The sequence below is a fragment of the Seriola lalandi genome, unplaced genomic scaffold, assembly GCF_002814215.2.
Source record: "Seriola lalandi dorsalis isolate HSWRI2012SDOR001 ecotype SW California unplaced genomic scaffold, Sedor1 jcf7180002054346, whole genome shotgun sequence".
NCBI classification, from domain to species: Eukaryota; Metazoa; Chordata; class Actinopteri; order Carangiformes; family Carangidae; genus Seriola; species Seriola lalandi.
Window position 1 is genome coordinate 1,114,140 of NW_019524899.1, and position 24,363 is coordinate 1,138,502.

The following is a 24,363-nucleotide window of genomic DNA, read 5'->3' on the forward strand; positions in this document are numbered from 1 at the left end:
GACTCTCTGCCCTAGAGGCTGGATGGAGATAAGCAGAGACAATATGTGAAGGTGTAAGAGTGGAGATAGGAGAGCAGTGAGGGAGTGCTGTTATGATTCTGTAGGAAGCTGAGCTTGTTAGATGCGTGAGCAGCACTGTAATGACTTTAATGTTCTCTCTGTGGCCTTGTGGATATGGTATACTTTTACACTTATGCATACTCTCATACATACATACATTTTGAGGTTGGATCATTGCTATGAACAGAAAAAATATATAAAGGCCAATACATATAACATCTTTTATTCAATGAGTGCCTTAAAAATCCCAACAACTTGAAGTAAACAACAGTCAGAACAGCACAGTTAGATTGGTAACATAAACCACCACCCCCTCAAAAAAAAAAAAAAATCTATATCAGGTTCTTTTCTGATGCTCACACCAAAAAAAAAACCCCAAGAAAAAACACTTTTGTATTTTGTGTCTTTTGAGGAACATCTGCTTTTAGAAAGTGGCTCACAATACAAGTAGACAGAAATTAGGAACACAACTCAGCCATTGTTCTCATGCTCCCTGGGTTTAAAAAGACTTCCACACACACATCGCCTCGAGGCAAGGAAGGCCAGTGACATCAAGTGTATTCAATTCACAAGGAGGCATGTTGAGGAAATTTGAGTCACAGCTTGGGAAGGCCCTTTTGGAGGTCTCTTCCCTCCACCGGAGTCGCTGTTGCTTGAATAATAGCGAGTGCTATCTTTGCCTGTAACTTCATTAACTGAGGGTAGGGAAACAACCCTTGAAATAACAAAGCCACAGCTCTGGAACTGAAAGCTAAGTGGAGACGAGTGTTCCCACACTTGTCCATGTATAGTAAATACATATTAGAATGCATGACCTGAAATTAAATTGAGGATAACATGTTTTAGTGTTCAGAATAAAACAAACAAAACTCTAAAAGGCATGGGGGAGCATAATAATAATAAAAGAGGAAATAATCACTGAGGAGTTATTCAAAATACATACATACTGCTTGTGTACCTCTTGAATAAATACATTTCAAAAATACATATATTTTTTATCTTTTCATATTCTTTTTGCTAGAAAATTTGAAAGCAGCTATGTATGTTTAAAATATGGCATTAAATCATTCAGTAAGAGCTTTTATCAAAAGCCCCTGAACACAATGTGATTTCACCCATCTTCTTGAAGAAGCACTGCATACAATAGTACTGTCTCACAGCCAAGGACCTCAAACAAAAAAAACAAAAAAAAACAGTTTCTTCAGATAGTGCAGGGAGACATGACGCAAATCCTTCAACAACTCAATCGCATTTTCTTACAGGAAAACACCTCCATGATTGTGGATTAGAGGCAGCTCTGATGATGAAAAATGGAACAGTGAAAGATTGCATATCTGGGATGCCACTGAGGAGAGACTAGGCCTCTGTCTCTCCTGGAACAGCCACATATTGCTTACGGTTAGTGCTGAGGCCATATTTCTACGACAGATTAATATGGACACTGTTCGGGAGGACGAACAAGATTTTGAGAATAAAATTGTCATATCTCTGAAAAAGTCACAAACATATCAGTCTGCAATAAAAAGTTAAAGTAAAAGTAACAATATAAAAATAAAGTAATAGTTTTATGAGAAAAATATTCTCAAAATATAACAACTTGTTTTCTTGTAATATTATTACTTCATTCTCAGTTTTTGAGTGTAAAATCATATATAATATATACATATATATATCAATATACAGTATATATATTATTAAGATAACTATATTGCATTAAATTAAAGGCATAGTTTTACCAGAATAAAGACACAATGTTACAAAATATTACAATAATAGAATTATAAATCTATGAGAAAACAAGTTATATTTCTTAGAAAAAAGCTTTTGAGACAATAATAACCAAAATGTTAGAATTTGATTAAACGACATTAGATTAAATTAGCATGTTTTAGTTTTGCCTGACTGTTATACACATAGATTGTTTTAACTGCACTTTCCTAGGATATTCACAAAATAGTTTTCAACTAAAATTATAATTTTTTTTAATCTTAGCCTTATTTCTTGTAACATTATTAATTTTTTCTTGAAATATTTCTACTTTACTCTCAAAATCTTTTTTTCCTCCTAGAGTGGCTCTAATAGTCCATCGTAGTATTTCCCACAGTCCTCAGTGTCACAGGCAACACATTCAGTCATCCCAGCCAAAAAACCGCCCTGTCATCTGGTAGAACTTCATGTTGAAGGGCCTGTAGAAGTCCCGTAGCCTCTGCACCACCTCAGGGTCAATGTTCGGATGGGTCCTCCCTTTGGTTTTGCCCAGGCAGTGGGGCTTGCTGCTGCCCTCCGCCTTCTTGAGGCACGGGAAACCCTTGGTCTGGTTGAAGTAAAAGTGTTTGTCTGTGATGATCCTCTTGAGCCCCAGGAAGTCCTGCACGCGGCCCAGCTCTCCGGCCGGGTCGCTGATCAGGCGCTCGCCGCTCACAAACAGGATCTGCTCCATGGGGAAGTACTGCAGCCAGTTGTCCAGGTGCTTGGCGTAGATACCGATCTGGATGGCGCTCCACGAGGTGTCGATGAGCCCCGTAGTCCTGTTTTTGAAGGTGAGGCTCTCGAAAGAGGGAATGTCAGGCTTCTTAGACAGAGTCTGTGTGTAGTCTGAGATAGCCCTGGTGACGGGGTCCCTCACTACCACGATCAGCTTGGTGTCCCGGGACATGGCGGAGATCCGGGCTGGAGCCTCTCTGGTCACAAAGTAGCTGGGTGTTTTCTCCATGGTGATCTGGCCCTCCAGGGTCTTGGGCATCAGCTCCCTAATAAGAAATAAGTAGAAGAGGGATGCAAAGGAAGTGAGATATTTGTTTGACCTGAACCTCTGACTGAAGCACACTGAGCAACTGACACAGTTGTACAACCTCTCTTATTACAATAAACATTAAAACTGGATGAACTCAGGCTAAGTCATCAAAAACTCTAAATCCAATCAATCAAGAATAACACTGGTAACGGCCTGTTTGCACAAGTTTATTTATTTGATCTCTATCAGGTGTGACCAAATGTTGATTTGCAGTTTTGGCGCAGCACCATGCTCAGACTGGTCTCTGGATGTAAAGACATACTCGCGGTGATGGCATGCAGATGCTACTTCAAGTGTTCCTTAATGTAGCCTGAGGGTTTATGAAATCAAGAGGGCTCCCCTGGGTGCATTTGAAAGGGGGTATTCTTCACTCTGATATGGTGCGAAAAGAAGGACGTCAATCTCTATTCCCATACTATGGTAGTACTGGCTATAAAATATTGATACTCGAACAGAAAGGCCCTCTCAGCATAACTGATCACCTTCCTGTACTTTCGCCTTTTGGAACAAATGATGGAAGAACAACAAGAAAGTGTTTTGATGCTGCAGTTTTCCATTTGCTGTACATGTGGTTTAAAATTGTGTTTATTTAACTAATGAATTGGGGACTTGTGCTGTTTGTAGGTGTACTTCTGTAGTTCTACTTGAGCAATCTGAACACACTAGAGGCATAGACTCTATTCTAAATGTGTTCAACTCCATGAAATTAAATCTTAGTAATGAAAGAATATTTAGATCAAAAAAAGTTCAGCTAGGTGAACCCTGAGGTTATAACATTTGATGGTAGATTTTATTTGGCAAAATTTCCTCATCCTCTGCCGGAGTCCTTTTTCACAAAAGGGATGGGAAATAAGCTACTCCATTTGGCCATACCACCCCCTCCACTCCCACTCCTCTTTCTCCACTTTCCTTCTGCCCACCCGCCTTCAGGACAGTGACTCTAAGCAAAACGGGTAAAAGCAGCTCATGAATGATTAACGCGCCCTCCCCCTGCCATTTAGAGCCTCTGCAGAATACAGCTTTAAAATTCACCAAAGTACAGAATGCAGGCGTCAATTATTCATCTGCTCGGCTGGTGCTGCTTAAAGCGAGGACTGGCGCTGACAATGTGGCCCAAGCTGCTCCCAGGGTAGACGCAGTTTTCCGCTCGTGACAGAACTGCTGAGACCCCAAAGGAGGGAGGCCCTCAGAAATTTCTGAAGACTCGAGAGCGCTCACGACTCCAATCTGTTTATGTTATCGCACAGTGCCAAGCACCGGCATATACAGTACCATCAAAGTGCAGCTTCTGCTTACCAGCGTGTGTCTTTTTCTGATGTGATGGGCACCGTTTTTCTGCCTTGCAAAACGGCTGGTAAACAATCATGCTCCGTTTAACATACACAGACTGAAATGAGACAGAGGGCACCGAGATGCTTGCAGAGGCCAAGCTTTACACAAACAGACAGCGCTTCTCAAAGACAGCAGCTGTCATGATGAATGCGATGGCTGGTTTCACTGAGGACCCTAAACAACTAAACAACAAAATTACATTATAAGCTTTTCTCATCGACAGGACAAACTTCGACAAACTGTTTCAGGCTTTAAAGCAGCTGCTGGTTGAGCTCAGCATATGAAGTGAAACAGATCTAAAAGCCATAAGTCAATAAACTTCTGGCCAATGTCAAAACACATGCACTTTATGTGGTTGAGTATCCTGAGTGGATTTTCTCTGTGAGGAAAGGATCACACAGGGTCAGCACAAGGGGGACATGCAGGAAGTGGTCGATAAGAGCAAGAGCAGCAACACAGGTGCACTGATGTGTCGACATCCGCTGGCAACATTGACCATAACCTGAGCCCCCCAGGTCCTCTCAGTATCCATGACCTCTCCTACAGCTGTGTAGGAACATGGACAAGGCTCCTTTCCTCTCACATTAGCTCTGCACCACTACCCCAAGAGTCAAGAGTGAGGCTATATAACGGTGCTTTAAAACAAACCCAGTGTCATTGGGGAAGGCAGTGTCTACTAAGCCGACTAGTCAATAGTAGAGAACATGGACAGTAATTATTGATAAAAGGGGGATGTCTGACTCTGGCGTGCAGGAAGTCTTCCCGCCTATATTGGCAACATGCTGATTTGGGAACCACTAGACTTCTGAAACTGTCCTTACAGAACCACAACTTTATGATGCAAAAGAGAACATTATTGTGTTATGAAAAAGAAATGAGCCTGTACTAAAGGAAGCATCCATATTTGATGGCATGTGTCGAGGTTGTTCTGTGGTTGGCGCAGTGGTGTGGTGGCGCGAGGGCAGGTGGCACGTGGGTGGGGAGGGGTTAAGGGTCAGTGAAGTATGTCATATCATGTGCAACATGAAGACAGGCATGTTTGGCAGTCCAGGTATAGAAGTCATAAAGCACTCTTATCGGGTAGATGTAAATTCTGTAGTTATTGGGAGAATGGTTTCAAGCACATCTGTAGAATGTAGTTGTATTGAAAAAGATACTGGTTGCACCCCCATGCATGTTCTGTTAAATGAAATAAATTATGAAAAAAATAAATAATGTAAACATGCATGCTAGGCCTTCAACTAATTAATTCTAAATTCTTAAGTATTCCACTGATTTAGCATTGCACTCCTATAATAATGTTGGACTCATTAAAGTTTAATAAAAAGAAATATTCTCTTTTTTATTCCACACATTCTTCTTTCTTGTCAAAACCTGGTGACTATATTACCCACAATGCATCTCGAAATGACAGACAATTCAGTCAGAGATTCAGGTGTCTTATGCTAGTAGCGGCTAATGTACCTTCAAACTGCTATCCTCAAGCAAAGATGAGAAGTGGGCTATGGAGGTCTATTAAGGTAATTTCCTTCTAACTCCGCACCCACTTCTTTTTTTTCATTTTGAAATCTGTAGTCTTCAGATCCAACCGATGCAGACTCGAGTCTCATCACTTACTGACTTTGTGTAGCTCCCTCTGGAGCCACAAAAGGCTTCATACTACTTTTTCACATATGGAGTAGTGCTCCCCAAGGCCTGTAAACAGACTTTCATCTGTATAAGCGGTGCAGTTTCCCTTTAATATACAGAATGTAAAAAGAAATTGTGAAAAATTACAAGTTCCCAGAGCCCAAAGTGATTTTGAACTGTACAAAATTTTTGAAGATGTCACTTTTTTGTTTAACTGTTTTTTTACATTTTACAGAGTAAACGATTAATTAAAAAAACAAACAGCAAATGAATCGTTAATGAAAATAAGTGTTACTTGCATTACTAATGTTGATTAATTTCCTGTCAATCTAGAAACATTTAAGTGACTAATGAACACCAATGTTATACAAGCAATGAACTTCAGTTCTCAGCTTTTAAGTTTTAGTTGGGCAAAGACACAAGAAACACTTGGTTTGAAAGTGAGTGAACTACACTGGGGTATTTCTTTCCATTCTACAGCTAACGCATGCTGCGCTTTCTAATGAAACTTTATTGGCAGGGTAGGTGATGTAACAGATGACAAACTGTCCAAGTGCTTGAGATTTACTGCAGTTCCATTCTGCTTTGATGTCTTCATCACGCTGCTAAAATACGACTCCCGAAGCACACTGATGCATGAGACACAGGCAGCGGGATCCACTCATGAAACAAGACACAGACCCAAACCCAAATAAGAAACACAGCACATGAACCCTGGCCTTCCTTTAAATCAAATTCCCTGCTTTGACATGCAGTTAAGTACTCGAGCGAAACAATTAAGAACATTTAAGATGACTAAGAAGTTTAGACCATCACAAACAAACAGCTTGTATACATGACACAACATAACACATGTTGTAATTGTACGTCATCCGTCTCATATGGAACTAACTAGCTGGAAAAAGATGCCAGGACTCATTTAGGCAACTATATTCCCTATTAAAAAACCAACTCTAATGTACACAGTAACGTGCAGTTCACTCAATGCGTCCTTTGTAGGCTCGTCTATAAAGTAACCACATCGGAATAAAGGGCCTGATGCATCGCTGCTTTCGTTTCCCTGCTGAACGAATTTCACTTGCAAACCAACTCAACTCTGCCCTCATATACAGGCTGTGACTCATGTCTGCCCGTTTTTATAAATGCCAAAAAAGTATGAATGCGCCATAAGGTCTTATTTACTGTAAATCGGGTGCACACATAATATGACAGCATGACATATGAATCAGGGAGGAGTAAAAAAAACTAACAAGCGATCAGCTCCGAATGGGCCGTTTCCTGGTGTTATCCTGGACCTTTTAGAAAGGGCCTTGGATCCGGGCCAATGTCTGTCAATTGACAGGAGTTGTAAAGACATAGAGGCAAGTGGGCATGAGTTCTGTCCACTTCTCCCCCACAAGCCTTTGATTCATTTTTCCTCTTCCAGCAGGGAGCCCTGGCAGGCGTAAATACACTCCCGCAGTGTTCCCCTGCCCTTACCACCAGATAATAATCTTGTAATTGGCTCAATATTTCTGCTGTTTGCAGGCAAAGCAAGGGCCAGCACCGTTCTCAGCGGCTTGGACTCACCAGATATTTTCCAGGTCAGTGGATGCTGGCGGAGGTCAGAGAGACAGGAGGAGGAGGAGGAGGAAGGGGGTGAGGGGTGGGTGATTTAGAGTAATGGCTGCTGTGCGGTGAGGGGAAAGCCCACTCCTCTGAACTCGGAGCTTTACTGCTCTGTCAACCTTGTGCAACAACACAGGCCTTTACCTGCCCTGCGGGCTGTAATCGCCAGCAGCACTGCCACACATAAGTGTACGCAAGAGGAAACATATGAGGGGGGATCTTTGCGTGTAACAGCCTCTGCAAATTACTCTGGGATTGCCATGGAAACACTAATGAATGACAAAACGACATGTTTGCTATAAACTCTAATTCACCTCCCTTAGTAATAATCACATTTTTTAGGGGTGGGCAGAGAGTAGTGCAATGCTGCTGGCTTCTTCAGCTGAAGCTGGATGGTGAGAGATCCAGATATTTATAATTCAGGGATTACAGATGTGAGCTTCCCAGCAGCACATAGTCCCAATCAGGACAGTCGTCTATTTTATGACCCTGACAGTCTCAGTCCTCCAGGATGAGCCCACCTCACCTTTTTTTTTTTTTTTTTTCCCCTCCACTGGATTTATAATCCACTGTCACCTTTGTCTGCACACCTGCACTTTACAGCTCTAAATCCTCCCTCCTCCTCCTGGACAGTTAACTACCCCTCCAACATGGTGACACAGGATTACTGATGTCTGAATCACACAGCTTCCACATAACAAAATTGACTATCTTGTGTTGTCTGTTGTTAGGACATCAGATCAAACCAAGGACAATCAGTGTGTGCCAGTGCCAGTGTGCTTTCCCTGCTATGACATGCCAAAATGTCTGCTGTGAAAGGGTCTGTTTCTGCTCCCTGGGTGAAGGTGTATGAATCACTGAAATCAAATGTTGTTGTCTCTGACTCAAATGAAATTTGGATGCTCTCAGCTTCCCTTTGTACATGAGTTTTAATAAAATGAAAAATAGAATAAAAAAAAAAAAATTTTTTTCAATCATTTAGTATAGGGCAGAACAAAAATAGAAATATTATCGAAATCACAATGTGGCCAATTGCAATTTATTTTTTAATAAAGGTAAACTGTGTTACAACATAACATTCAGTGATGCTCTGGCCTACAAATCATATTCTCCACATGTAAAGGAACATGCTTGTTTGGCGCCAATAAAAATCACAACATCAATTGCAAAAATTATCATTCCAACTGAAATCATGACTCATCACAATCGCAATATCTGCCAACATAATTGCAATATGATTTTTTTTTTCTTTTTTGCATTTCGTTCAGCCGTTATTTGCCATGATGAAGATGAGGGCATAAGCTAAAAAACAGCTAAAGTGCTTTCCGTACACAGCTCACAGTAGTTCTTTTATTCGTGAATCCAAAGCGAATTCTCAAGCAATTTGTAATTAAGAAGAAATTATCCAGGGTGGGCTCTTGGAAATACAGAGTGAAACTGGAGTGGTACATGGGAACTGTAGGGGGTCGGAAGCAATTTTGAGAGACGTACAATTACTAGATAAGAGAGTCGTCTATTCTTGGAAAAACAACATGGGAGGACAGGGTCTACTGTTTCCCTCTGGGAAATGACAAGCTTTTGATAAAGAGTAAGTAGGAAACCCTGCGTGACACCGGGGACATAAGATAACAATGTCACTGTGGATGAGAAACTTTAAAAATGTCAGCTCTCAAATGACGGAAAATTCATAGTCAGATTGATGATTAGGTATGTTTCACATTAGAAGACAAGGATGTGGAGGAGTTTTAAATGTTTGTGGTGGTTGTGTGTGGGAGTATTGAAAATGGAAAAAAAAAATAGAAAATTCAATCTCAGTCATTAATCAAGCAACTTTGTTGAAAAAAAAAAACAACTTCCTGGTGGTATTAAGAGGAAAAGACAAGTGGGAAACTTTTGTGGAGGATAAAGCCTCGTGTCCTCCCTCAAGCTGGGATGGAGAGAAAAACAATGGAAAGTTAATCAACAACACAAGAGCAGACTGGAGAAAGGCAACAAGGGAAATTGTACATAACCTCACAAAGTTGTGTTGTCTGTCCTCATTTGTAGTACGAGTCAGTCAGGCTACTAGCTGGTGAAACCGTTCAAACACACGGTTCTAGCCTCAAACACAAGGTTTGAAAAAACAGTGCTGGCCTTTTGCCATTGCAATTCATCTCTGTTGAAAGTCTGGCTTGACTTGGAAAATTTCTATTTCTTTATACGCACTCAAATATTAGAGACCTCATAAATAACGCCTGGATAGAAAAAATAACCAGACCTATGCGATTTGTTACTGGTTGAACTTGATTATAAATGGAGCACAAGAATAATATTGTATCAAACACTGTAGTTAAAACATTTTTTACATAAAATCTTGTATAAATAAATCTCCCTGCTGGACACTCGCCTCACCACTGAACCTCTCTGTTTCTTTTTCTATACAACAACTGCTATGTGATTTAGTAAAAAATTTATAGAGTTAGCTTTGCAGGATGTTCTTATAAATTTATCAGCAGTGTTTTTAACAGAATCCTTTTCTTTTTTCCTTTTTTTTTTTTCCTTGGTGCTCAGTGTAAGTCCCCGGTTTATTGCATAAGGGGGGAAAAATAAGCTTTATCTTTATGGCAACTTGCTTGTGAATTATTCACCCTCTCTAACTGTGGTGGAAGAGTGGGGTTACTGTGGGTAGTAAAAAAAAATGCAGGACACATCCAAGCCATATGAAGCCTTTTAGACATCAAGTATCAGAGTCCAGACTGCATATCAGCGCAGAGGAGAGGGATTGAGGTGAGGAGTGGAGTGAGTGAGATGGGTGAGAGTGATGATGGACAGAGAGAGTGAGAGAGAGCAAAAATAGAAAGAAAACAGTCAGAAATATCCCATGTACAACTGTCATTTTATACGATTATATAATAGTAGGATAATTCTGGCAAGTCATACAGGTGTTTAACAAAACCCCCAACTTATCCAAACATACAGTATCTGGAGGTGGAAATTAAGTCAAATTTTAAAATTATTCCACAAATTGTCTGTTGTAAACATCAATCACAGTTTACAGACGAGTTCCTGGTCTAACTTTGACCTACCGAACACAGTTTTCCTGTGCAATATGCATTTCAAGTTTTATTCGTGAATAAAGTGGTTGGGATGTGGTTGGGATAATCTGGCTTGTTTACAACTTGTTTCTTGCGCTGTCTGACTTTCGCAGTAAAGATGTCGCTGTGTTCCCAGATCTCAGAAATTACTTTGGTGAGAACAGTGTCAACATAACCCATATGAATGATGGCCCAAAAACATGGTGGAAAAAGGTGGTCAAGTCTGTCTGAGATAGCCACTCACCAAAGTTATTACTATTCATCCTGAGGGGGACATGAATGTGTGTAAAATTTCATGACAATCCATCCAACAGTTGTTGAGCCATTTCACTCAAAAACCACAAATGTTGACTTCATGGTGGCGCTAGGAAAAATACAGAAGGCTTCATCCTCTGGAGAATATACACGTCTGTACTCAGTCTATATGGGTTTTCTTCTCTAGCCCAAAGCTAGACATCTGTAACATTGTTGGTGATATAGTGATTTGGGCGAAGTATAGAAATACATACAAGGCTGGAAATAGCTCTATTTTACACGTCCCCTGGTGGTTTGAGCAATTGAATTTTAATCTGTCCACAATGCTGCCTTGGTGCTTTTATACCTGGGGTTTTCATGTGGATAGGTGCAGTTACAACGACACGTGATCACTTGGATGCGTTTCAGCGGCGGGTGTAAAACGTGGTGAGAGTAAGCCAAGTGAAAGCCTGCGTCCGAATTAGCCGAAATGTGGAACCGATTGTGATTACTGCCTGGAGAGTCTGAAAAAACCCACACAAGCTGAAAGCAGCCAGCAGAGGCCAGGCTATATTTTTGCATTTAGTGATTCATGTTCCATTAAACCAAATTACTATAAGACCTAACCACTAAATATAACCCAAAGAGGGGCTCTGTATTGTATCTGATGTCATCACGTGGGGTGTACCGTATGTGTCTACTCTATGTGTGGATTCTCAGACACAGTGCTCGCATTACTTTTTCATATTTCTCTGACCCACTTGTTCAGAGTTACATGGTGTGTGAGACAGAGCATGTGGAGATGGCAACTTCAGTGGGATCAGCTTTGGCAACAGCTCACTGCTATTTTTCTTTCTGCCAAGTCAGTTTTTAAGGTCTCAACAGCTTGTGGGAGATAAGACACCTAAACTCGGGCTTAATACCAAAGCTCATTTTCAAGGTATTGTGTTTCTTGAATGTTCGCTTATACAGTGAAGGTGGCTTCATTAAGTAATTTCAAGTGGTCTTTCTATAGCGCTCCTTATCCTTTCTCTATAGTTTCTTGTATTGAAATAATCTGGGGGGGGGGGGATCACAGAGAACCACTTGCCTCAAACGGAAACCATTTCAATGGGTATTTAAATTCTACATTTAAGCCTGATTTGAATACAAAAAAATTTTTAAAAAGCCCTGTGTCAAATGCTTGAGAGTAAAATTAAATGTGAATTTGTTCAGAGCCAAATGGAAGGCTTTGAGGGGACTGCTCTGCGATAATTACCCATGACAAAAGGCTAGGGCTTTTGTCTTTGGGACCATTACCATGGTGATTTTCAAGCTGCTGAAACATTCAATATAAACATTTCAGGCTGCTGAATATGCCATATAGACTGTCACCAAAAAGATATCCGTTATGAGCCACATTTCTGCTGGCACATGTTCCCATGTGTGTTCCTCCCCTGCTGCTTGTTATGAGAAGAGGCAACTCAAATATTAGAGCTCAGAAAAAAGATATTAAAGCTTGTGATTTAAAAAAAAAATATATAAAGGCTAAAGCCTGATAACTTAAGCCCAGTTTTAGCTCATTCCATGAACACAGCTGTAAAATGATGGGCTGGCAAAAAGACAATCCACCCCCACCTTTCTTTGCAGACTGAGACACACTGGCACTAGCATTCCTGAGCATTTCTCCTTTCCAGTGTGATTTCACCAACAAACACTTAAACCATCTGACATATTTTATATTAGGGTGAAAACTGTTCAGTCTTTTGTGCGCGGTTGTGTACTGCACTTTCATTTTTCTAGTTAAAAGATTTTTTGGGCTCTTCGGTCCTGAAACAGATTTCAGATATTCTCTTCTATTCCTCTCTGTTGTTCTGAGGAGGGAAACATTTATGGTCTGCTTCAGTCCTCAGCTCTTCCTCTATGATCTAAGAAGTATTCCAAAATGCAGCCTATTAAACACAGTCTTGTAAAACCACAGACGATGCTTTCATTATAGTTATCAGTGCAAGGAAACGTGAGTGGACTCAAGAGGGTGTTCTCATACACGGCACAAAGAGCATTTTGGTTTTCAAACTCTTAGGGATGTGCTTAAATGGTAGTGTTCATGCATCTACTGTAATACGTGTGTGTCTGTTATCATGTTATATTGAACCCAGTGTCATTCTTTTTGCCAGTGCAGCGTAAAGTATATCCTCATCAAGTGTTGCTCCCTTAACCTACCCTGCTATAAACACTCTGAGACAGTGGGGACAATGATGAACTGTAGCTTATTTCAAACTCTGAAATCTGCATCTGTTTTCCATCATGCTGTAAGAGACAGAGCAGTAAGACTTGCAATGGTTTCTGTTTCACCAGAACAGCTGATTAACATCCAGTGGGGAGCTCCTGTAAAAATGAGTGACTTACTGACCTGATTACCTATAGGGAGGAGCATTTAAGGAGGTTTGACCGTTGTGTAGCATTTACAGTAAAGACAGTGTAATTTCTATTCCTATAAAATCCCATGAAAAGGCCAAAACCAGCAACGCATTAGCCAATAGTACTGTCCAAGATCCCTAAGCTCAGTCATTGATTGGTTCCTAGAAGATGAAAATATATGTGAAAATAGCACATTTCTCTGGGACTATTTTCTGCTGCAGATTAACACATATCTGGTTCACTACTGAGTGTTTATGGCAGGAGGATGGAGTATAGGGAGATTGATTAAAGATAAACTACATTCCCCATGTTCATGGTAATGAAGGAACACGTCACCCAGTGTAATTGTGTGGCTCACAGAGGTGTTCTTAATAGATTAGGAACAGCAATGGAGCTCTATAACAGAGGAATGAGCTCTCTCAGGCTTTGGCTACACACACAACACTTGTTAGTCGGATCAATTCATTCATGGTTTTGCTCTTTTCATGGATTTTGTTGACAATAAGAAAAATATAAACTATTACAATCCTTATTTTTTAAATAAAATGTGAAGACAGAGGTTAATCTGTGCAAAACAAAAAGAGAGATTTGGGAATTCAGCTCAGGCTGAAGGAAGGAAGAACGAGGGAGAGCTGGGTGTGGCGGTGACTGTAATGTAAGTGTATGTGTCATTGTTCACTACATTATAAATTAGAATGTGTTTGTCACAATGCTAATTTCCACAAGATGAAACGGTTGCAGAGAAGATGTCATGTGCATCCTAAAAAATCTTATCCAGAGTGTCTGCTTTAATCTTCCACAATATTTCTCACACTCGCAAAACAGGTAAGCACATCAATGCAACTGATAACACAGCTGCTTTCCAAATCATACTGTACTGTACCACACACTCACACACACACACACACACACAATTAAAATAAGAACTTGACAGGTTGAAAGCCCAAGTCTGAGTCTTGTTGGCATACTTCTGAGAGCTCTGACTGTAAACCGCCTGGGATTTTCTAAAATAGAACAACTTCTGAAAAGGAGTCATTGTTCTGCTCAAATGCAAGCATATAGAGATGCCAAAATTAGTCAGGTAGTATCTAAGCCAACAGAGCTGGAGGAGACGGGCTGGCAGATCGTTTCACTGTGAACTCAGAACATCATTCTGTTTTACTCTCAGACACCGTGGACTACCTCACAGCAGAAAGCTGGTGTCAGTTTCAGCTGCCATCCCGCTGAATTGCATTACAGTTCCTACTCTCTTACAGTACTGTGTCTCAGGACCTATAGGCAGCAGAGGGCAAGAGGCAGTAAAACATAATTTCCACATGAAATTCGAGAGCTGTAACATAATGAAAGCCAAATATTTGACAGTTAACTTAAAACAGTTTTAGGTGCACATGGAGTCAAGAGTCTAAGCTTACCTAGCTGAACAAAAAGTTAACAAGATAGCAAAACAGTGCTGCACATATGCAACACATACGAAACCTGTGAGCTCAAGTTTCTGTTTAGACTGAGTAAGAGGGGGGAGAAAAAAAAAGGAAAGGCAGATAGACACTGTGGGATACTGGGAGAGGAGAGTGCAGAGAACGATGGGGATAAGAGTCAAGCATCAGGCGGACAGCAGTATCAGGGAGTGTAAAAGTGATTACACTGTCTCCAAGCCCTCTTCCTCTCTGTCTACTGCCTTTCCCTATTTCATTTTCTCCCTCCTCCTGCTTCCCTCCCTCCTTCCTTCTACTCGCAGGCTCAGAATACAAAGCGCCTGGCACCATCACATCGCTTTCCTCATCTTTGTGCCAAACCACAGCGAGAGAGAGAGCGCGCTCGCACCCTCTGCGCCGTCCTGCCACCGCAGAAGAAGCAGAGAGGGGCAGAGATTAGCATGTATGAATGCTCCCTCTTATCGCTTCTTTTTGACATAAACTCACTACAAACGGGCTCACACAATCTCCCTGGATTTTTTTTTCTCCTAGCTTGTAGTGCCACAGAGACACAGCCAGAGGCAGATGAAGATTACTATTAAAAGATTATTCGCTTACTCACATCTAGGAGCTTTAAATATTTGATAGGTTTTTTTTTTTTTTTTTTTGCTTCTCCTCTTCTTAAACATCCTGGAGAATAAATAATGAGTTTGGTAATAACAAGTTACCAAAATGATTTATGCTCACCGGAGATGAGAATGAATGCAGTTCGGGAAGGCAGGCAGGGAGGAGTCAGGGTTAAAGACATGGTCGAATGCATGATTTCCATTTCGCGTCCCTTGCATTATCCATTAAATAAATAGCCCTGGGAAAATGGAAGTTCGTGTTGCTCATTTCTGTCGAGGCAGGAGGGCCATGCATAACGAACAGGTGACGGTGAGGTGTGTGGGGTCGCGTTGCCATCAGCACCAGTTGCACAAGCTCTCAGTGATTGTAAGCAGCGCCAGCGAGGTGGGGCATGATGAAGAACAGGTTTTCGTTGAAAGAAAAGGTGAAAAATCACCCACTGTGGAATGTCACAGGGGCTAAAACGACACCGAATGGCTAACGCGGGGGCCAGCGGTTGCCTGGGGCTGGGCTGTGACCCAGAATTCAACAGACCCCCAGTGAGAAACCAGGAGGCCCCATCACAGTTGAGCTAAACTGGCCGCACAACAGGAAAACACCTCCTCTTCCTCCCCAGACTGCAGAGAGGTAACTCCATCTGGGAAGCTGGATTCAGGGTGCAAGATAATATGAAGTGTAACAGAGAACTGCGGCGTCTGACGAGCCGCTGACAACGTGCTAATGTTTTAGCCTGTCAGCTCTTGTGAGCAAAGACGGATGGTTTTAGAAATAGAAGGTAATTACAGGGCAAAACCTCATTGTCGGGGTTAGGACCATGCGTATAGTGTAGTGGAGGTTTCTTTTTTCTCCCTGCTAAAAAGGGCGCTCTGTTGAAGCTGGATAGTGAGCAGAGAAGCAAAACTGGCACAAAACCACCAAAGCAAATGATGCTCCCTTTTTTAAATCAGACCAGATTTGGTTCATTTGTCACATCCAAGAGACCTCTTTTATTTTTGCCTTAGTTTTCTGTTGTTCTGTTTCCCAGTTTGGTAAGGCCAACACATGGAGTCAACACCTTTTCACTTGTCAAAGGGGAGTTTACCCAGTCCTCCTGATGCCACCCAACCTATGTGCAGGCACCCATACCAACCAGTAAGAAGAAAAAGCAATGAGCCCTCAATGGCTTCCCACCCATGAATTCCTGCGACAATCATCTTTATTTTGATATAATGGTGTGTTAAAATGTGTTATCATTCAATTATTACCCAATTAATATAATTATCAATTAGCCCAATGATTATATTTTCAAATAATAGAGTGTTTGAACAAGCTATATTTAAAGACTCAATCAGAAACAAATTCTTATTTATTTACTATCACATAGAACAAAGAAATATAACTAATTCTCACAACTGAGAAGCTGTAACTGGGCAGTATTCGGCATTTTTGCTTGAAAAAGTTTCAGAATTATTTCTGATTAATTTTCTGATCAATTAATTGCAATGTTCATATCATGGCAAGATTATATGATCTTACCATGTTTCTGTTTAGTCAATTTTTCTTTTTCAATAAACTGGTATAACTGCCTTTATTTTGATAGTGTGACAGTATAGAGAGAGACAGGAAACTCTGACAGGGAGAGAGGGGGGTTGTGACATGTGACAAAGGTTCTCAACCAGAATCAAACTGGTTACATGGTATGCATTTAGTCTTTAACTACTCAACCACCGAGATGCCCCACACATAATTCAAGTTTTTGTTTCACACATATTGATATCAAAAATATCCTTACTAATACCAGGACTAGGATTTCAACCATATCGCTCAGCCCTAATCGTGAGTGACAGGGAAATAGAGAGAGAAGCCATGATACATAGTAACGGCTCTAAGCCTGCTGCCATGGCATCCAAATGAACTGGTGATTCTGCAGAACTTATGCTTCATTTTAATACTTTACCTCCAGTGCTGAAATGGTTAAGCCTCGGAGCTGAGCTAGAAGACTGACTAAAAAGGCTCTTACACTTGAACAGCAATAGATTAACAGTTATCTCTGTGAGGGATGTTGCACTTCATTCTTTTACGAGCAGGTCTGCGGTGTATTTATGTACGGCATTACAGAGGCAAGGCCTATGTGGCTGTTTTCCCATATCGTTCCAGTAACTAATGTTCTAATTCTCACCAACGGCTTGTCTGATTACTAAGGCCGGCGCCATAACCCGATCTCATGTGAGCAGGTGATTGCATGTAGGCTGTTCCCCAGCACATTGTCATGGATATAGTAAATGAGGTGTTCAAGGGGGAGGGGACACATGCTTGATGATTCATGTTATCAATCAGAAGGGTTATTTTTCAATATTTCACATTGATGTAATCGTCCCAAAAACACATTAACATTGAGGGAGTACTCCACGGAGAGATAATGGCTGGATATTTGCGCCGTCATTGAGTCAAACTCTGCCAGGCTTGAATGACGGATGTGCCTTACATACAGAGAGAGTCTGTGGCATGAATAAATACGGTCCATCCAAATCACAATTAGAAAACAAATAAATAGAGTGTAAAGACAATGATGAGGAGGGGCCGGGTGTGCACGATCATTCAAGGGAACACATTTACGGAGAAAAGAAGCAAACCAAAACGAAATGCATATTAATGCCATTCGTATTCATGACAGTCGAATGGAGGCTATTATGACCCACTTTCAATCACATTTGCATTTACATTATGGGCCTCTAATGCAATAGTAAACCTACAGAATAAATGGTGGTGAAGCAAAAGTAAAAGTGTTGCGAACAACTTCTATGTTTAATACAGTCCTTTTATGAGAGTGTTTGCTCCATTGAATACCTGTTTATGTGTATAATGTATCACACAGTGCGCGCATGTTTGTCTGCAAAAGCGTGTTATATGTCGAGTACAAACATATTTGTGATGGCGCGTCTTCGTAAATGTGTCCGCATGTGCGTGTTTGCTCAAAGGAGCTCTTCTAAAGGCGCCATTTTTGTTGTAATGTGCATCCAAGAGTTCATAAGGGAGAGCTAGAAATGCACATGGTGGCACTCATTTGCCAGAAGTAAAAGCTTTGTGGGTGAGGGGGAAATCCCTCCTGCTGGATTTACGCCTTGCCAGAACCGACCCCGTTTAAAAGCCAGTTGGATACAAGAAAGAGAAATGAAACATAAGAGCAAAAACAGGGCGGTGAAAGAGAATATTCACTGCTAGTGCTGCTGCTGGGCTGAGTGGAAAATAATATGATGTAATAAATGGTATGTCAGAAACAGATCTGCCCCACGACAGCCGCGTGCGTCTGTGTGTGCATGCGTACGTGCTTTCCAGTGCATGGGTATGTGTGTGTGTTTAGGCCTCTCCATTAGCGCTCGCATAACATTTGGCAGGCCAAAACAAAGCACAGAATCATCAATGAGAACCACTACAGCTGAGGTGATGGTGGGGTGAACCCTTGACAATATGAGCCTAATTACACTCAGTTGTCTCAGAAGGGTCATAAATCAATGCTTGTGGTGAATCCTAAACAACAAAATCAATACAGTTGCGTCTCAATGGCCATAATGAGAATCTGGTTGAAGGTAAGGATTTTAAATCAGCCACATATTGGCTCATTCCAGTGAGCTAAGGCTCAGTAAGGTGTGAAACACATGTTAAATTACAGTATGATGATTAAAACAAAGTAGGCGTTCTCACATGAGGCCGTTTTGTACTCAAAGTAAAATAGCACAACAGCATTTCATTATGATTAACAGACTAATCTTTTTTTTTTTCCTGCTACTGTCTATTGTGATAGAGAGTGGTTAGTAATGACTGTGGTACAAGGGCTGAGCCAGACAGAGTCAATGTGAAGAAAAGCGTGACTCCAAATGTGTAGGAACAACATGTAAACTGGTGGAGGCCCTGAACTCTCATTTGTGTTAATCAAACTTCTCTAAATTGTTTGTATAATGAAATTATGGCTGTCAGGGAGGCCTGGGGGACATCAATTAAGCAGATAAGCAAATGAAAATAAATCACTTTTTATCAAATGCGCGGCCGCCCGCCTGTGTGTCCGGTAAACACAGGAAAACAGGAAGTGATTCTGTTCAGCGATTTGAGGGTCCATAAATCCCAGTGACAAGCAATCGGGATGGCTGCTGTGTTCATAGAGCTCTAGAAAACAGTGGGAGGACAGCAAAAACTTACTTACTTACTTTTATTTGTCAGGTCAGATTGTTCAACTTTTATGTTTGTTGATGAAATTAACACTGTAACAATACTACAAATAAGAACCCGGGTTTCCTCATTTGAACGGGTCGACATAATTAAAATATTACTGTGTCAGGCAGCAACTGAAAAAGTAAAGACAAAAGAAAATAATTACAAAGCACTACATGAATGTGCTGGAAACACAATCTGGTCGTCAAATATGTACACTGGGTGAAAGGGACAGTGGGCTGTGCGAGTGCCGCATGGGAGAGCCACAATGAGGCAAGGCAGCACTGTTAATGGATGTGATCACAGCTTCCTGGTGAATAATGCAGCCCTGCTAATTGACTGGATTAATAATTGATGTGGGTGTGTTCGAGGAGGTGGCGGAGGGAGCTGCGCTGGATAAAGCCCATACTGTACAATCGTCTTGTTGGAGAAGAGTTTGAATATTATATCTTGTACATCTGTCCACGCCGGCGGTTGGCTCTAAATAACCAGCTTCCTCCCCCCCCTATTGATGATGTGACTGCAAGGGGAGGATGTGACTGTGTGTGTGAATCGAAGATGTCAGAATAAACAATCGCCCTGACAACATAATGATATAATGAGCCCCAGCCCCGCCACATGTTTGACGGTTAAAACGACTTGGGCTCATGTCAAGTCCCACAGGCTCCGCAATGTTGATACACCCTACGCCCTCCAAACTGACCGAGGCTGACCCAGAACAAGCCAGCTGCATAAATAAAAGACTGAAATAATGCAGGAATGAAACATAAGGTACTGATATATCAGGGTCAGTTTTTTACAAATGCTTGGCATCAGGTCTGGAGCTCAGTGGTCCAGCTCGAAATCAGTGACAGGAACTAATGTTTTTCACAAGTTGATGAGAAAGAAATGGGTGTGACAAAAGAATGGGGCGTAAGAAAAATAGATTTTACTGTAAACTTGATTTATCTGCTGTACTCGGGGTGTCCAGTTGCCGAAGAATGCATGAAACCAGCTCATAAAAAAGTCCTGTCTTCCTGTCACTACAGGTCAACACCTTCAAACCACTGTTGTGCTCTCACAGAAAACAATAGGATCAATATGTCAGGGTGTGTTCAAAGGATTTCTGACAATCCAAAAGCATTTGTTCTAGAGTTCAATAGGAGCTGGACACAAAAGAACAGAAAAACAATCACCCTGTCCGATCATTGAAGTGTTTGTTTGACAAAGAGCAATGCAGGAAGGCACAATGTGAAGCTGAAAATGTGGAAATACGGCTGTTGGCCACCCAAACACAAGACATGCACCTTCACAGCAGGAAGTTTAAACATTTTTATTATTTTTTATTTGTGCAAATGAGATATAATGTGTTAATTAGTGAGCTTTAGAAACTGTGGTTGGCAGATATTGTTACCTTTAGACGGAGCAAGGGAAGCTGTCTTTCCCCAGTTTTCAGTCCTTAGGCTAAGCTAAGCAAGATAGCCAGCAGCTAGCTGTCGCCTCATATTTAACAGACAGATATGTCTATATATATTGGTATGGATCCCCTGCAAGAGAGTAAAAATAAGCGTATTTCAAAAAATGTAGGACTCTTCTGATAAATGGATATTTTCTTCACAGTTGATTGCATAACTTTATTGCGTGAATGTGTCTACTGAAAGCCAGTGAAAAGCTTCTCCTAGATTTTGCATCCATAATTTCCCTGCCATAGTTCATCTCCCACTTCTCTCATGCTGGTCCCAAACGGAGGAAATCTGTTCTCTGCTCCTCTTATTAACATGCAAATCCTCATCTTTAGGAGAAAGGATAATAGTGAAAAAGGAGAAGCCCTTTTGTGCAACTCCAGAGCAGTGAGGATGTTCCTTCCTACTTCTATTAGCTAGACATGTTCCTCTGACAGCAATCTCCCTCCTGTCTAATGTACAGTCAGACCTAGTTACAGTAGCAATTACTAGTATTCAGGTTAAGATTAATTGAATTACTGGGTGGCTTCCCTGCACTCCTCTGTGGGCATATCAATCACAGCCTCTGCGCAACACAGACCCTCTATCACCCTCTTCCATCTTTATGTAAAAAGACGCAGACTGCGCTGTTGCACTCCATCTATCAATAAACTAGTCTGGGGTGGCAAACTCATTTTCTAACACATTCCTCTCTTTAATCAAGCAGCCTGACATTTGGAGGGTAGTTAGTAAAAGCTGTACGCCATCTTTTCTCCAAATGAATAAAATGATAGTGGAAATTAAAAATAGAGCAGCTGAGGTTGTAATGACTCTTTTTTGACGTTATGAAAGAGAAATAGAGAGTAAATCTGCGCTCTGTATGAGCTCATAGAATATTTGTGATACATTTGAACTGATACTTTTGTGGAGAGAAATCCTACTATATATCACTGTCAATGGCTCTTTTGTGCTATGCAACCTTTCTTATTAGAAATACAATCGACTTTGTGTAAAGCGTTTGTTTGAACAGCTGGATTTCTACTTGAGGAACCAGGTAGCTTTTGAAAACCGCACATGCAGTGGATCTGCAGTGCTTCTGTTTGAATAAAATAGCTCTCAAGGCAGATTAAATGCCACTCTGTCATTCTCTCTCCATTCACCGACTCCATTATTAGCTGTTTTAAAAATTGTGCAGGATTTTTGGTCACGGACTATAGTGCTGCCAAATCCTAATCTTCAGCATGTTTTATTTCACTCGTCACCACCATGCAATTCTTTGTTCATCATCTAGTAGGAATATACAGAATACACTGGATGTAGAGGTGCTGAAAGCTCCAAAACAACATCTGAAGGAAATAGTGTGTTGGCCTCTTTGTCAGCCATGCCAGAAAAATGCCAATCCCTCATTTCAGATGGACTCCAAGGGCCACACACACACACACACACACACACACACACACACACACACACACACACACACACACACACTTGTGCCTGAAGCTTAGCTACAATATAATTCTGTGTTTTGCATGGAGACAGAGGTTGGACAGTCAAATAGAGGTTGTGCCTGAGGTGCCGTCTGGCATAGCCTATGCCCATGTCTGCAGGGCGGACCCTGCCAGGGCAACTGGCACTGGCCATGCCCCAGTGGAGCAACAGAAAAAGGATGTTTGGTGCCATCCTATCACCACACAGGCAGCTGCAGATAGCAAACATGGCAAGTGTGTCAGAGTCCATGCCTTTAAGCACACAGGCAGAAAGGAAAACAATTCCGTGTTTGGCCAGTAAACCTAAAAAAGACCCTTGAAAAGAGTAAAATACTTTCCTGCTAAGTGAATGAAAGTAAAAGGCTGGAAAGACGAACCTCCAACTTCCTCAAGTAGTAAACACTTAAATTTTTTTTAATTTTACAGGGACTTGAAATACAGGACGAAGATGTATGCCAGAAAAAAATAAATATGTGGTAAAGGTATTTTAAAGAAAACACTATAGTTGGAACGGAAAACGGAGTACCCAAGAGGAGAGGGCTTCCTTCTTTTTATTGGTTCCCAGGCTTTCCATAGCTCTGGTTCCCCCTCTCTTTCTGTCTGTCTCTGTCTTTTTCTCGCCGGTGGAAAATATGGAGGACTCCCTGTCCTGTGATAAAGCTGTTGCCTGTGAGATGGGAAAGAGAGATCCATCACGCTGAGGCGTTGGTTTACCCTGCCAATCCACACCACTGAGGGCTGTAACACGTACATGCTCCATCCATGCATCATTTACCAAGCCCTTCTGTGCCCAAATAACATGGGTTTGGCTGGATGTTTCTGAAATCCTAAAGCACTCTGGCAAATCCTCTGAAAGTCTTGATACGCATGAATTCTGGAGGTTGTTTTGCGGTTTGTTTAGTTCGCTTCTCGAAGAGCGCTGAAACAGTCTGGTCTAAAGCCCCTTGACTCTCCAGTGCCAAATGATAGGGTTACAGTCTCTCTTTGTTTGTGGAAGGATAACACTTAACTTCCATCAACCTTGGACTGCCAAGAAGAAAAAAAAAAAAAAGAAAAGAAAAATAGAGGAACAGAAATATAGTACAGGAAGAAAATTGCAAACATGATTCTTCCTTCTTTTTTTTTCATTTCAGTCATTCTGCTTGTAAAGTGCCTGAAGGCAACAACTGCTGTAATATTAGAAAACATTACCTGGCAGGTTTCCAGAAAGTTCAAGGAAAATAAGTCACTGATGTTCATGGGCACTGCTTGAAAACCACTAAAATGGTAAAGCTGGTAAAGGTGAAACTCGATGTCTTGAAAAGGTCAAACATCTCAACTTCAGAAATGATAATACGATAGAAATGATTACAGCGCCTTGTAGCTTTACAGAGCGGTGTATTTCTGTACAGTCAAGACAATAAAAAAGTGACCTCAAGTGCTCCTTTTGAAATATGAATCCCAGAATAAATGCTTCATAATGTAAAGGCTAATACCTCATAAAAGGACCAACAGCTGCTGAGCTGAATGGGCCTGAGATACGACGGGGTCAAACAAGTTGCTGACTAGTGTACACAGAAACCCAAAAGTGAATAAACAACTGAATCCTAGAAACAATGTAACCCGATCTTAATGTTACAGTACCATCTGTTGGCATTGTGAACTCTGAGGGTGGCACATTCTGTGGCAGCCCCCTAGGTGACCCTCCTGACCGTGATCAATCACACTCCCTTTCTGCACATGTTCATCAGAGCTGCTGGAGTTCCTGATCCCTGACACCTGAAATATTTGCACCAAAGTAACCACCAAGCTTCCTTCATCTTGCTAGGTTGCAAGGAGATAACAAACAGCTCTTATTTTAGGTGTGTCAGGTGAATGCGTCAGGTGTGAGCATCTGGTGGAGATCCAGGTGGTGTCTACAGAGCTCCCTGCACCTGCTGCCTGTCCTCACCCACCCATCGGGGGGGCAGATTCCCAGGATGCCAGAGGGCAGCTGCTGACAGGCACTACTTTGGATAGTTCCCTCTCTTCTATCTATCTCCCCTGCATGGGGCCTCCTAGGGTCAGCTGCTAAGGGCATGCAAAGATGTTGGTGGGGGTGGCGGAGGTCAAGGAGTTGGC

At 41.5% G+C, this 24,363-nt stretch overlaps 1 protein-coding gene across 1 annotated transcript in view; it reads right to left on the reverse strand.

Moving 5' to 3' along the window:
• Nucleotides 1-267: 267 nt before the first annotated feature.
• Nucleotides 268-24,363, reverse strand: part of LOC111656167 (heparan sulfate glucosamine 3-O-sulfotransferase 3A1-like) — a 30,746-nt gene continuing 6,650 nt past the window's right edge. Inside the window, exon 2 of the mRNA XM_023407773.2 lies at nt 268-2,810. Coding sequence (XP_023263541.1) covers nt 2,189-2,810 — 622 coding nt within the window. The 3' untranslated portion in view covers nt 268-2,188. The remainder of the gene's footprint in view (nt 2,811-24,363) is intronic.